Source organism: Fusarium fujikuroi, chromosome FFUJ_chr12 (assembly GCF_900079805.1).
Source record: "Fusarium fujikuroi IMI 58289 draft genome, chromosome FFUJ_chr12".
NCBI classification, from domain to species: domain Eukaryota; kingdom Fungi; phylum Ascomycota; class Sordariomycetes; order Hypocreales; family Nectriaceae; genus Fusarium; species Fusarium fujikuroi.
In genome coordinates this window covers 374,545-387,550 of record NC_036633.1, presented here as the reverse complement: position 1 = coordinate 387,550, position 13,006 = coordinate 374,545, and the positions used below count along the sequence as shown (strand labels likewise).

Below are 13,006 nucleotides of genomic sequence, written 5' to 3'. Positions count from 1 at the left end.
CAAAGCGCATCGTCTACAGATACGCTTTAGTTACCAGTGTCTCTCCAATGCCCGTGTTTCGTACTTGCCAACCGTTGTCTCACCACCTACTGATGCAGATCCTTTGTTCTTGCCAGAGGGACTATTACGCTGGCCACTGAACCAGGGTCCTTCTCCCGGTTGGCCCTATATTTGTCGTCGAGGTACTGTTCCCTCCTGAAAACCCTTTCATGCTTCTTTTTCAACTCCTCAACTTGGCGAGGTGGTGGACCATGAGGTGTTGAAGACGATATGGCCCTTGCCTTCACCGCGAACAGGCATGAGCGCCGATCGAGCAACCCAGTATACATGTAGGAGGAAAAGGAGCTGGCGCTGCTACAGAAGGAATCCTTTCATCAACAAGAGACAAGCCGCTATTGTCTTTGCTCCTTTGCTGAAATGCACCCTTATGATAAAAGGCAAGGCGGATGAAGCCAAACGGATCGCGAGAGTTCGTGGTCAATAGTGCTCTAGCGTTATCTGTGAAGAATTGCTTTGGTAATCCCAATCTTGGGGATGCCTCCTCAAGTCGAGTTGTTGCCGCTGTCGGGATGTACGAGGCGGGTCACCCATCTGCCGCCGTGTGAGAGAGCGCGGTCTCGGTTCGTAAGTTTGCGCGCGCGCTTGTCTGACGGGGTATCTGCGATATTGAACAAGTTGTCGATTTCATGGCTCGATGGCGGGTCAAGCTTGGGGCGCTCTGCTTGATGTTATCTGTAATGTGCGGTTCATTCTGAATACAGTGAGGCTCGCTGCTGTGCTCGAAGCGCGACTGAACAAGATTGCATATGCCCTATCTGGTAGGAAGCTTGGAATGGGACGCGAATTTGACTGGTCTGTCCTAGCTGGATGCGCGGGCATTTGAAGCTTGTCCTAGACCATGGCCGACTGTGACGTGAGTGACAGGACGTCATCCTCAGCGGCGGGAGGTAGGAGTCTTTCAGCCTCCAGTGCAGTCAGTATCGTGACGTACAAAACGCCGATAAATTCCTCCTGCAGACATAAGAACCAAGCAATTGTCTTCATGCAGCGAGTTTTAACGACAGTGTTAGCAAGTTTGCCTTACCTTTGGCGATTTGCCCTCGGAGCGCCTGTCTCAAAAGTGTCAATAGACATAGTCCAATCCTCAAATCGAGCAAGGCAATCACTCGACCTGACCGTGTATGAAGATTCATGTGTGGACTCACAGTAGTGTAAGGCGGCGCCAACGGGACCGCAGGGCCGTAAGGCTGACCATCTGTGCAAATCCAAGGCCCTCGGCCTGAGACTGTATGTTACACGTTACCGAATATTTGGTAGTCAATCAGCTCCTTGCAGAATCTTGTCGTATTTGTTGACTCTTGTTTCCATCTTGCAGACATGCAAGACCATTCACAGAAGGGATTGTGCGTGCCGTGGTGAGCGTAATGCGGCCGAAGCTCAGCTAGGTACATCGATTGGCTCGCTTGCGCAGGACTTTTGAGCCGCAATTGACGTGCACCAGTGAACAACCACCTCGTCTCGGGATACAGAACTACAGGTTGGGCCCCTTCTCAGCCTGGGACTACCCTTTGTTCCTGAGTCATCATTTATATCATACTACTCTTTACATCTCAGTCCTCCTTTAGAGGCTCTTACTCTCGGTCCTCAGCTTGGACATCCTGGCCAACAAGGCCTCAACGGTCTCTGGGCCACAGTGTTAATGGCTTTTGACTCACCGAACTCCTCTACGGATAGGCGAGACTTGCAGAGCCTCGCGGAATTACTGAGACTGTCGGAATTATTAACTATACCGTTGTTCCAGGGAATGCCACTGACGGCATAAGACTACACTTTTCGCAGTCGAAATCAGGTCCACTCAGAGCACCCAGAGGCCGAAGAGACCGACAGCAATGTCACCGACAACACCTGCATCGAAATACTCTTGAACATGACCTACTACATCGATTCGTCCGGCGGCGTCACCCCAAAAGAAGAGGATATAGATACTCAATTCCGCTTGACTTTTGCCCCAAACCGGTTTCAATACTTGCCCCAATCCGACTTTCGCGCAAGAAGATCTGAACATGCTATAGTTCTATCTACCGAGCTGTCTCTTTAGCTATGCGGTGGCCGGTAGTGAGTCGTATCCAGTTAGCGCAGGCTTCACCAGGCGCTGCAACTGCGTCTGTAGCGGCGATGTCACCGAGAGCTTGGAGAATAAGAGCATTATCATCAAAGGTACAATCACTATATACTGAGACATCGATTCACTCTCAAGGGAACATTCAGCAGCTTGCGTCGCGGTCGCTGCCATTCCAAATACTCTAAAGTTCAAGCTCTACGCCCTTAATAGTTCAGAATACTGCATGGCGGTGACTGCGCCCTTTACGAGAGAACTTCTCCCTTCAGGAATTCCTGGTTGTTTTGTTGTCAACTGGCCGGGTGGCCGTTAGCATCACGGAACGGCTGTATCTTGGCATGAGATTTCGAGGCCTATAAGAAGATCGATCCGCTGCTGGCTCTGTCTTGGGCATGAGATGCTTTTTACATTAGCGGAGTAATCGGGATTTGGCCCTCGGATATGGAAACTCGCCCATGAATAAGGCCTTGGGCCTACAGCCCGCAAAATGCCTGCAGGAACAAGCGAATAGGGAGGCAGCGATGAAGTCAACAAGTGACCAGAGAGATCGGAGGGGATCTGGTACTTGGCTTGTGCTACATTATGTTCTGTTCTCAATCAGTCTGGGATCAATAAAGAATCGTCCAGCGAGATTAAGCCTGGCGGCGAAAGGAGCATGATCTATCACTCCCTTGTGAGGCTGTGGCCATTGTAGGCCCAATCCAGTCAACTCAAGAAAATTGACTGATTATAAAAGGGCAGCTCGTATTCCAGAAGGGATGGCGGCTTCCACAGTACTTGTAGCTCTGTAACCATCTGGATCCTTGTATGGCCCTGCTCTTCGCTGGCTGAGTCGCCTCAGAAAGGGAGGCATGTCAATTATGAAGGCCCGCCACTGTGATCGGTCGCTCCAACAGTGACAGCCAGGCTTCTTAATCTTCAATTCATCGCCTACCTTTCGCATTCACTGCCAATTTCACAACATGCCCATCCGCAGCTTCTTGGGCCGCCTTTCGCCAAACCAGACTGGAAAGCGAGGTTTCATCCACAAGACCGCAGAGTCACCGACCGCACCTGGCGATATATTCAATAGACTTCGGGGATGGTAAAAAAGGCGAAGAGATGTGTATCTCTATGCTGGATCCAAAGTCAGGAGGGTACGTGTTAACATACCAGATCCAGGCCTCTCGCAAGTCTGTAACTCATCGACGATCAACCACCGAATTAAACGGTCGAGGGAGCTTCTGTGCCACTTCTAAGTTGTCAGGTGTTGCAGATGCTGCGCCTCAATAGTCTCCTTGAGTTTCCAACAGAGATAACTGCATCACCTCCCGCGACTCTCTTCGGGTTCTTCGATCCACGGATTCGGCGCGAAAATAAGAAGCGAGGTTACGACGGCCAGCAGAGCAAAACGCAGCAACCGCGAGTCAGGGGCGTTGGTCACTAGTGACGAAAAAGGTTACCTGGGATTGCCAGGCTACTATCACACCAACAAAAGAAACCCCTCGGTGAGCTCTACTCTAGTGGCAGACCGCTTCTTCACGTGGGAGACAGGGCTAGTCTACTCGGAGCTTGAATCAGTCTTCATCGGGTTGAAGTCTACATCCTTTGGATCTTCCTAAGTCTTATCCTCAGGATATAGGTCTTCGTCAGGCTTAGATGGCGATGATTCCAAGTCGAAAATCTTCTTCTCCTCCGAGTCAATTTTTGCCAGTGGAACCATATCTTCGGCTTCGCCCAAGATAATACAGAGTTCACTATACGGGATCGAGACGTGCAAGTCATTAACGCCTTCACAGCGTTTGTCATCGGCAAAGTCGTGAAGTCGCAGTGTCAGTTCACCACTGGCTGGAGTATTATCGGAGTTGCGGAAAGCCTGTAATAGCGAGATCATGTCTGGCAGGAGGGTGAGGGAACTTACGCTTTCATGCACCACTGCTTCAACTCCTAACTTGATTCGGCCATTATCGCTTGGAGTCTTGAGAACCCTGTAGACCGAAACGGAGCATGGCTTGTTTTCCCGATTTATATCAAAGCCAATCACAGCTTTAATCTTTCCGTATGAGTGAAGAAGGTAATCCCTGGCCAGCCCGGGCAGCTTTTTGCCATCCTGAGAGTATGCTACCTCGACGACGACACCAGATAGACCTGCATCTTTGTGTACAAATGAAGCATCTGGGGAACGCGTAAGGCGTTTCGCATGTGGCACATCTGATGAGTCTGTTGTGATCAACCCTATATCAGCAGAACCTTTGCTACGGATCTTATTTATGAAGTCCCCAGTAATGGTCTTCTGATGTTGAAGTCCTAGGCTCCTCAATTGAAGTCGCAGGTGATATACGAACTCCTCAATAAAGTATTCGTGCACTAGTCCAGGCCTTCGGGTAGCTATGCGGCCGTTTCGAGGGTCGTAGTCGAATCTTCGGAACGTGGCTTCGATCTGCTCAACGCAGTTGGTGTGGTCCTCGTTGCTTAGTGGGAGAACGGTTCAGGGACCAGCACCACCAGCATCAGCTTTACGCTTGAAGTCGGCGAGGGCTTCTGGGAGTCGAAGATGATCTGTTCCAAAACTCGGGGGCGCAGGGGACTCGGGCGCAGGGGGTTGTTTGGTCTCGCACTTGAGCTCGGGCGGCGGCGAGACTTTGCGGCTCGATGTAGCCGTGGACTTGAGGGAGGAGGGCGAGGGGAGGCAACACACGTCGGAGGAGGCAAAGGAGGAGGATGAGGGTGGTTCGTGGTCGTCAGGCTCCATGATAGAGGCGGTATATGGTCAAAGACGGGAAAAGAAGAGGGAAAAGAAGGAAAAGAGGGAGAGAGAGAGAGAGAGAGTTGGATGTCTGTAGCTTTGGTGGGGGTGCCGACGATGCAACCGTCAGTGATTCAATTGCATCGCGTCGCGCGTTGGTGGGGTTCACCTTATCTTATCGCAAGCCGTCACCCCACCATCCGGCTCAAGCCACTTTTGTGGCTGCGCTTTTCCATTGTGGCTGGCTCATGACACAGTTGGAAGAGCCTAAAGATAGAGGAGGGAACAAAAGACTTAGGTAACTTAGCATAAGTTTAGTACATTTTTACTAACTTAGTACAGGTTTAGTATACCTTTTACTGAGTCTAAGGTCGGTGTTTACTGTGGTGTGAGTTATTGCAGACTCAAAAGACCCGCACGAAATGGCAAATATCTAGGAAGTTATAATAGAGCTCTAAAATTTGGGTGCCCAAAATCCACCTATTGTACAAGCAAGATCAGCCGAGTCAATTGCGAAGCATAGGCCATATAAGTTAGCTAAGAAAAAAAGTCATAGAGAAACAATAGACATTTATGTAAACGCCGTTAGGTACCATGCTCAAACCGAAGCGCAATCAAGGCACCTTATCTGGGATGTACGGCTACCCTAGACTTGGGGAATCGCGTTTGATAACCAAACGCTGTGTTTCGTCCTTCAAGGTTGCAGCAGGCCAAGCACCCCACCCACCCTGAACTGCCCAAGCTCATGCGGCTCTGCTGATAAGTTATCGGCAAGCACTGGGCTTTGACGTCACAAGGCCTTGCCATTGGTCGTTTCGCACCGCGAGCTGGCGCTGCTAGCACCAGAGACCATGTGGCGGCGTTCACATTCTATCGGCATCAATACTCTTGCCTAAGTGCTAAGTGCATTTCTGTTCGCTACGCTCTACCATGAATCTCATTGCGTTGCCTCTAGTGTAAGTTGCGACTTTGCGCTCTCGCGTAAAACATCGGAGAACCCAAGACAATGAGTTCTCGACGCGAAGTAGTTCACCAATAAAGCACCCCCAAGTCAGAAAAAACACACATTGGCTCCGTCGGTCGAGAGTACATCGCTGGTCATTTCACCGCATGTAAATAACCATCAAGAGTCGAGGTGGCGTGCCAGGCTTACGGCTGATTGATGGCCAGGGAGACGCCTGGAACGATCGATGAGCACGTTGCCTCCTTTTCTGGAAGGGCCGTGGATTACAGAAGGTGACTAGCCGATTCTTTTTGAAGCCAGGCCGGTCGCCTGTATACGAGCCCGGTCCTTTTTGCGCTTTACTCAGCGTTCAGTTGGCAGAGGGTCGTTCAGGTCCACTAGATGTTTTGGGTTGCTCAACAAACTCTGTATTGACAAGTATGGCCTACTCCAGCAGATCCAAACAGGTTATTCAGCCCAGCAAGTCAACTCGTTACGTTCTTGTAATGAGACAAGCAAATTACAGGTATACCGCCTTTGAGATTTCCGGACATCGGTTTGGAGACCTCCGTCGCTCTTACGTGGGACTCGGATGGCGAGAGCAACAACCTGGTCCGCAAACCGATCTTTTGACCAAAAACCGCGCGTATTCGTCCCAAGTTCCTTATAAATTCCCAGAGCTCCAAGTATCTGTCATACACTTACATTACTAACAACCGCTTCTTCTAGCCCTATCAAACCATCTGCGGGCCCAAACGTCATGGACGAGGAGCAGATGAACCTCCAACTGGGCCGGGAACCTCCGACATCCTGGCCACTAAAGATCCTGGCCAACATCCCAAACACCGTCAACTAGGACGCCAGAAGCCATCCGTTCGTTCTCGCCGCCCGACCATTCCGCTCCTGTGTAGTAGCACCTGAGCTACCAAAGAACATACTGGATGCCATGGCCACTATCATTTATGATCCCGCGCCTGATAACACGTTTGACCTTTTGCTTCCCAATACTGAAGCCATACTTGGTCCGATGACCAATACCGAAAAGATTCCTCAATTACCAAAAGCTCGTGGACTTGCGGGCTCGAAGCCTCTGCGACTGGCTGGCGAATACGGCTGAAGATAGATGCTTCAGCCGTGAACCTTGATTTGAGTCCGAACCTGAGATATGGCCAGAACCTGAGCTTGAAGAGAGTCACGCGTGGATCAAGCAGAGCCAGACACCAGAACTGAAATCAGCCAGGCTAGCTACTCATCATAATGTGCCGGCCGCTGAGAAAGATCGCGCAAGACCGACCGTGTTCTTGGACTGTGTTGTATTCTGGCTAAAGTAGGCAGTCTTGAGAGGAAGCAAGTTTCTTGACATCCAAGACTTGATAGCAACGATGGTGGAGAGGAGGGATCTAAGGTCTAACAGGATTGCTGAGCTACAGGTAGTGAAGGTTCAACAAAGGCCTGGCGAGGTGGAAATGTTATATACGGTCCCGTACTTGACGGCTTCTATCACCAATCAACTCTTCTGTCCTGTTCGTTTTTGAGTTGCTTCCAGGCAGAACTGGCGGACATACCTCAGGTTTGAGATGCCACCTCCGATACAGCAGTCGGTAGCCAAACCAAAGCCAAACAACTGGTCAGCCTCGCACATATTATGTGGCCGTGTCGTGGTTTGGGCTCTTACTCCCTGGGGGACATGATTACGGCTATGAGGTATGCTGAGGTATCTGAAGCAGTCATGGCACTCCGTGCCCGGTTTGGAGCTTGGCCTTGAAACTATCTTAAGGCGTTCCTCAGGAGAGTAGCGATGAAACGTAATCCCGTACCGTAGTGCTAGAAATGATACAGCGATTTCCCAATAGTATCGGATGAAGAAATGTCTTTTGATTGCACACTATTTCCAGCAGATGTAACACATACTGTTTAGATTGTATACAATAGCGAGAAGGCGAGAAGGCGAGAAGGAGAAAACATGACTTGTTGTGTTTTTGAAGGGAAGATGAGTGTCCTAACTGGAGACCGTCGAAGATAAGCATCATGTATGTAAAATTCGAGTCGCTGCAGCGGAGATTGCCTCGTCATCTTGGTGCCTCAAGGCAATGCGCCAGTTCTCTCCATCAATCACACAGCGAAGGCCATAATGGTTACCCCGTCTTCCCAAGCGAATAACCCTGCTGGCCTAATCTTATAATGGAAGAAGCATCTAAATCCGTAGCTTCTAGCCTCCCGATGATCCATGGCCAAGAAGAGGCATGGCAACGTGGCCGATAAGGAGACACCTTTGCGCAGTCAAGTTATGGAGAGGCACCGTGGCCCAAGAAGCAATTTGCCAAGCGGCCTAACCCTCCAGCTTGAAATAAAATGTACTGCGGTCCGTAGTGGGACAGCTATCAAATTGAGTAAAGATACTCCTGGAGAAGACTCTGTGATCAATGACATCGTTGCGTGCGATTGACTGCGTAGCTTCACGAAGTCAACAATGGGATCGATCTAAGATACTGGCCCAATGAGAAGAAAGTGCTGATCCAAATCAGGTAAAAGGATCATACCAATGTTGAGCTAGGGGGAGAGGGTGGACCTACGTACCTCTGTAAGTGCAGTAGAGTCATCCAAAGTCACATGCACCCGACCTCGATTTCTCTGGCTCAGACTGTTCCATTTATCTGAAATCCCTAACCGACCGAAAGCCATCGATGCATCAATGAAAGCCAATTCAGCGCAATCACCTCTCATCCTTAGACTTTGCGTTCATCCCATCATATCCACCAGCCAACGCAGTCTCGCCATCTTGACTTGCATAAGAGCTGGAATATGTTTCTTGCTACTGAGCCTAAAATGTCATCACCCATAGTGATGCCATTGTTCATGAGCGTTGCTCTTGGTCTTGGACATGATCTGTAACAATTATATGTGATCAGGTGGCCGCCTCAGCGCTCAATACTGTATGAATGAGACAACAAGGCTTGCAACGGACATTGAAGCATCCGAACTGAGACTAAGGGCACCTTTGAAACCATGTCCACAATGATGCATATCAGTCACATTCCGATTTTCTTCAACTGGTGCTGTATGCTCGTGGTGGCTGCGCCAATTCACTCACCAATCCAGCCCTGTGGGGACGGTAGGTCCATGTTTACTGAGCGGCTTTGTTCGTGATATGAAGTCAATGCCTAGTACTTTGAGACTTCGAGCAAGCTACTGCTGTCGCGCAATTGAATGAAATTGGGATATTGCATGTTGTGTATTGTTTGAAAGACAGAAAACGCGGGTCTTGTATTGCGGTCCCAAACAGATGATCTTACGAGGTCAGTTGTAAGAACCAAGCTTATTTTTCTTGGATGGTGTCGTTTCTTCACCGCGTTTGCCCGTACTGGTGGCTGGACAGGGTATTGCCAACAGCGTCGTCGTTAGCATCCAGTGTGACAAGAACATGTTCGCAATGGTTTGGTGGCTTATCTGTAACATGCCGCACCAGCCAGCCTTATGCTCGTTAACATAGCTCAACGCTTACTGGCAGAAGACAGGGAAGTTCGTGAGGTCTATGCAAAGGTCAGGTTGGTTGCGGAAACAAAGAGAAGGCACCGACAATGAAAAGTCACTGCGTAGCAAGCAGACATATGTCTAGAGTCGAAGTGATATGAAGGAAGATGCATGAGAATATCGAGGCGTCTTTGACTTCCTCCATCAATTGTGCCAGTGCATATATGATGGTCGCTGGTGACTGTACGAAAGCAAGGGGACCAGTCATATCGACAAAGGGCGAGTGTGAATTAACGTGGGTTTCATCCGGCAATGAAAAAGAATGCCCGTACTTTCATTGTCTGGGCTAAAGTTAATTATCGTCATGCCTCAAAGGGTGATGTGAGATCACACCAGTTTAAGATTTAGCCAAACACCAACATTTGGCAGTGAATTATCAAGTCGCAAAGCATCGAGAACAGCTCCATACTATAAATATTTGATCTTCTCCAAAAGAAACCCCGATTCATTCCTTCTAACATCATCTACCGACTCCAACAAGATGGTAGCCCCAAATGACCACTGGAGACTCCGCGCTCGTCAGTTTCAGAGATTTTACTACCACGAACCACCACTGCACAACAGAGAACTAATCACAGCTGCTGACTTGAGAAAGGCCTACTTTCATGAGCCTGTCTATGAACTCTCCAAATGTGCCCCTGACGAAGAAGCTTTTCCAGACGCATGGGACGGGGATAATACAAGCTTATTCCGTACCGTCAGACACAAGTGTTGGAAGGACGTAACGGCTCCTCCTGGTGAGCCAGAGGCGGCTGGAAGTAGCATGGCTGTAGGTTTATCTTGATCGACTACGGTTGAAACTGCTGACACAGGGGGCAGAGAGCCTCCCCGACGCTGGAGGTTCAGAATGCACCGGCGTTTGCCCCTGATGAGACAGAGATGCGCAACACTACCGCCGCCGTATGTTCACCCCATCTAAATGCCTCCAAACACGCTAATGGATAGCGCAGAATGACTATTCACACTCAAAGACTATGCGGTATCTTATCTCCGTCTTGGATGCACCAGGACCAGATGGCATGACAGGCGGCTGGGGGGAGGAAGAAGAATTCCCGTTCACCGACAAGCAGGTTACTAGATATCTGCGATGGAACAAAAGGCAAAGCAAAGAACACGGAAAGGAAGAATCAGAGGAATGGTAGGGTTCGCGAATGGCCACGTATGTAGAAAAACATGCTGTCATAATAGACCATCTTACTTGCCGCCCATGATCGTTGGGAAAGGAACAACACTTCGTAACAAATCCTCCCAGATCTTTCCATGAAAAGGATAAGAGACATCGTTTCGAAGACCAAAGAGCTCTCGGTAGGCATCGTCGAGATCCTCCTCAGTCTCCCTCATCTCACACACCAACTCACGTCTCTTCCCAAACAACTGATCCAGGATGTCCATCAGCCCCCGTCTATCACCATCACAGTCGTCATCCTCTATCAGTATGCGGTATATCTGGAGAATCATTACGTTCCACTCGATGAGCTGGTGAGTTCCCTCGTCGATCTTGGCGCGGTGCATTTCAATCGTGGCCGTGAAGCTGTCGCCGGCGTTGGAGACGGACTCGGAGGCTTGGATGTCGACCTCGAAATCGTCGTGGTCCTCAACCATCAGTGGCTCGCCATACCTGGCCAAGAGTAACTCTGCGCCTTTCTGAGAGAGGTCATGTCCGTCCCACTCGTCGAGGAGAAAGGCGCGGGACCACGGCGCGTACATGAGGCGGTAGCCGGTGTTGCGCTTGTCGTAAGAGTCGAAGCAGATGCCAGCGTCTTGAAGTTCTTTGTGGCGCCGTTGCACCCAGGATCTGACCTGCGAACTTTTAGTTTCACCGACTCTAGAGAAAACCCGTGCGGTCAATTGCTTGCCTTGTGGGGGACGATGTTCTCGAACTCAGCCGAGTGGGAAGAACCGTCTTCCTGCTTCAGATACAGAGACCGCTCGATTTTAGGCCAGCCTGTAGTGCTGAACCAACCTGGCTGGGCATGTTCTCGAATAAGATGTTGGGTTGCTGCCTTTTTGCATCCCGGGCAGAGCGTGAAGTTGACACCGGGGCGTCTGAACTTCTCTAGGGGCTGATTGCAAGCCGTCTGTTCGTAGGCCTCAGCGTCAAATTGTCTACAAGGGGGGGATTCCTACCTCTGCGTCGTTGGTTATCCCCATCGTTGCGTTCGAGTCCTGTATGAACAAGAAAACTATTTCACACGAGTAGTCGGTATCATGTTTGGCTTTCGGGCAACATCCAGGCCCTAACGTGACAGTGCCCTAGTTGTGTAACCGTGGGATATGTGTGACACGAATTTCAGCCATCCACATCAGACACATATCTTAGACAACAAAAATAAACACGCTTCATGCGATTTCCAACTTCCTCCCCTCAAAAATCGAGTAAACTCGCCAATTCGCCTCTGAGCCATCAAAATGGACAACGGAGGACGTTACATAGATACTAGAGGCATACCCTTTAAACAAGTCCCCGAAGAGCATAAACAGGAGATACAGCAGTACATAGCCGACGGCAAAATCACGCCTAGCGAAGCCGGGACCTCAAGAACTAGCAGTACATTGAGAACCACCGAGGTAGACCTGAGCCACCTCAGCGAAAGCAGAAGGCAGAAGCTGGCCGAACGAATGTACCAGACTCGCGATGAGTGGGACCGTAGTGAGTTCTCTGCGAGTAAGTCTTCTTCGGGTGCATAGGAGTACATAGAGAATGCTGACATGGATACTATAGGTACTGTCGATGGAGGCTCCGTTGCACGTAGCCATAAGGCAAGCCAGGTAGGCTTCGGCGACCTGAGAAGCGCTCCCCAGACCCGGCGCGCTCCTACAGCTCCAGCCTTGACTACTCGAGGTCAGAGGGCCCCGAGAAACCTGGGCAGCAGTAGGTCTTCAGCAGGCACATGAGCAAGGAGAGAAGACACTGATATGAACGCTCTAGGTCCCCTCGCCGGCGGCTTTGTGCCTGCCCCGAAGGAACCCGCTGTGACTGGTGCCTTTGCGCCTGTCCCCAAGCCACCCGCTGCGACCAGTGCTTTTGTGCCTGCTACTACTACTGGAATTGGCGGTTTTGAACCTAGCTTCAAGGCAACCACTGCTGCCGGTGCTTTTGTGCCTCCCCCCAAAGCACCTACTACGACCGGCGGTTCTGTACCTGGCAGCAAGGCACCTACTGCCATCAGCGCCACGACGACAGTTGTTCGCGACCCGACCGTCAACCCAGGACGAACCACGACTGCCCTCTCCCCAAAGGTTGCCAAGGATGCGTCGCAGCTTGGGACTGGCTCCTCCGAGCAGACGGAGGAAGAGTTCAAGGAGCTTATTGACGAGATGGTGGCTCTACAGCAGGGCATGTCTCTTAACGAGCAGAAGCAGAGGTGGATGTTCTTTAACATCCAGAAGCAGCGGAAGGGGAAAGAGGAGGATAATAACTAGAAGTGGATAGGGTGATGGGCCCGCTCGTAGTTGGGCAGGGAGATGCTGTTTTCACAAGCAGAAGTATGAACGATGTGATACATGTACGCATACACCCTCTACAATGGAACTGCTTGCCTGATATCCCCCCAATACCTCACGAGGCATCAGTGAAGTCGTGAGACGCAAGCTTGAGGCTTGAGGTATTTATTTGCGCATGGCAGAGCTTACGTGACGTATGAGGTACTGAAGGATCAAGACAAATAACCAACATACATTCCATTCT

The 13,006-nt window shown here is 50.4% G+C and overlaps 6 protein-coding genes; 4 read left to right on the top strand and 2 right to left on the bottom strand.

Annotated features, from left to right (window-relative positions):
• Positions 1-694: 694 nt before the first annotated feature.
• FFUJ_14184 (uncharacterized protein) lies at positions 695-2,098 on the top strand (the record flags this gene model as incomplete). XM_023571173.1 has 3 exons in its annotated part: positions 695-852; positions 1,615-1,770; positions 1,840-2,098. The coding sequence occupies 3 exons, from the start codon at positions 695-697 to the stop codon at positions 2,096-2,098; spliced, it is 573 nt and encodes a 190-aa protein (XP_023438229.1).
• Positions 2,099-3,716: 1,618 nt separating this feature from the next.
• FFUJ_14185 (uncharacterized protein) lies at positions 3,717-4,850 on the bottom strand (the record flags this gene model as incomplete). XM_023571172.1 has 2 exons in its annotated part: positions 3,717-4,531; positions 4,595-4,850. 2 exons carry the CDS (start codon positions 4,848-4,850, stop codon positions 3,717-3,719), a joined length of 1,071 nt encoding a protein of 356 aa, XP_023438228.1.
• Positions 4,851-6,227: 1,377 nt separating this feature from the next.
• Positions 6,228-6,904, top strand: FFUJ_14186 (uncharacterized protein; the record flags this gene model as incomplete). XM_023571171.1 has 3 exons in its annotated part: positions 6,228-6,473; positions 6,517-6,660; positions 6,719-6,904. 3 exons carry the CDS (start codon positions 6,228-6,230, stop codon positions 6,902-6,904), a joined length of 576 nt encoding a protein of 191 aa, XP_023438227.1.
• A 2,895-nt stretch (positions 6,905-9,799) lies between these two features.
• FFUJ_14187 (uncharacterized protein) lies at positions 9,800-10,460 on the top strand (the record flags this gene model as incomplete). XM_023571170.1 has 3 exons in its annotated part: positions 9,800-10,087; positions 10,138-10,218; positions 10,269-10,460. The coding sequence occupies 3 exons, from the start codon at positions 9,800-9,802 to the stop codon at positions 10,458-10,460; spliced, it is 561 nt and encodes a 186-aa protein (XP_023438226.1).
• A 52-nt stretch (positions 10,461-10,512) lies between these two features.
• Positions 10,513-11,469, bottom strand: FFUJ_14188 (uncharacterized protein; the record flags this gene model as incomplete). XM_023571169.1 has 3 exons in its annotated part: positions 10,513-11,118; positions 11,187-11,396; positions 11,446-11,469. The coding sequence occupies 3 exons, from the start codon at positions 11,467-11,469 to the stop codon at positions 10,513-10,515; spliced, it is 840 nt and encodes a 279-aa protein (XP_023438225.1).
• A 258-nt stretch (positions 11,470-11,727) lies between these two features.
• FFUJ_14189 (uncharacterized protein) lies at positions 11,728-12,741 on the top strand (the record flags this gene model as incomplete). XM_023571168.1 has 3 exons in its annotated part: positions 11,728-11,983; positions 12,041-12,190; positions 12,248-12,741. 3 exons carry the CDS (start codon positions 11,728-11,730, stop codon positions 12,739-12,741), a joined length of 900 nt encoding a protein of 299 aa, XP_023438224.1.
• Positions 12,742-13,006: the final 265 nt, after the last annotated feature.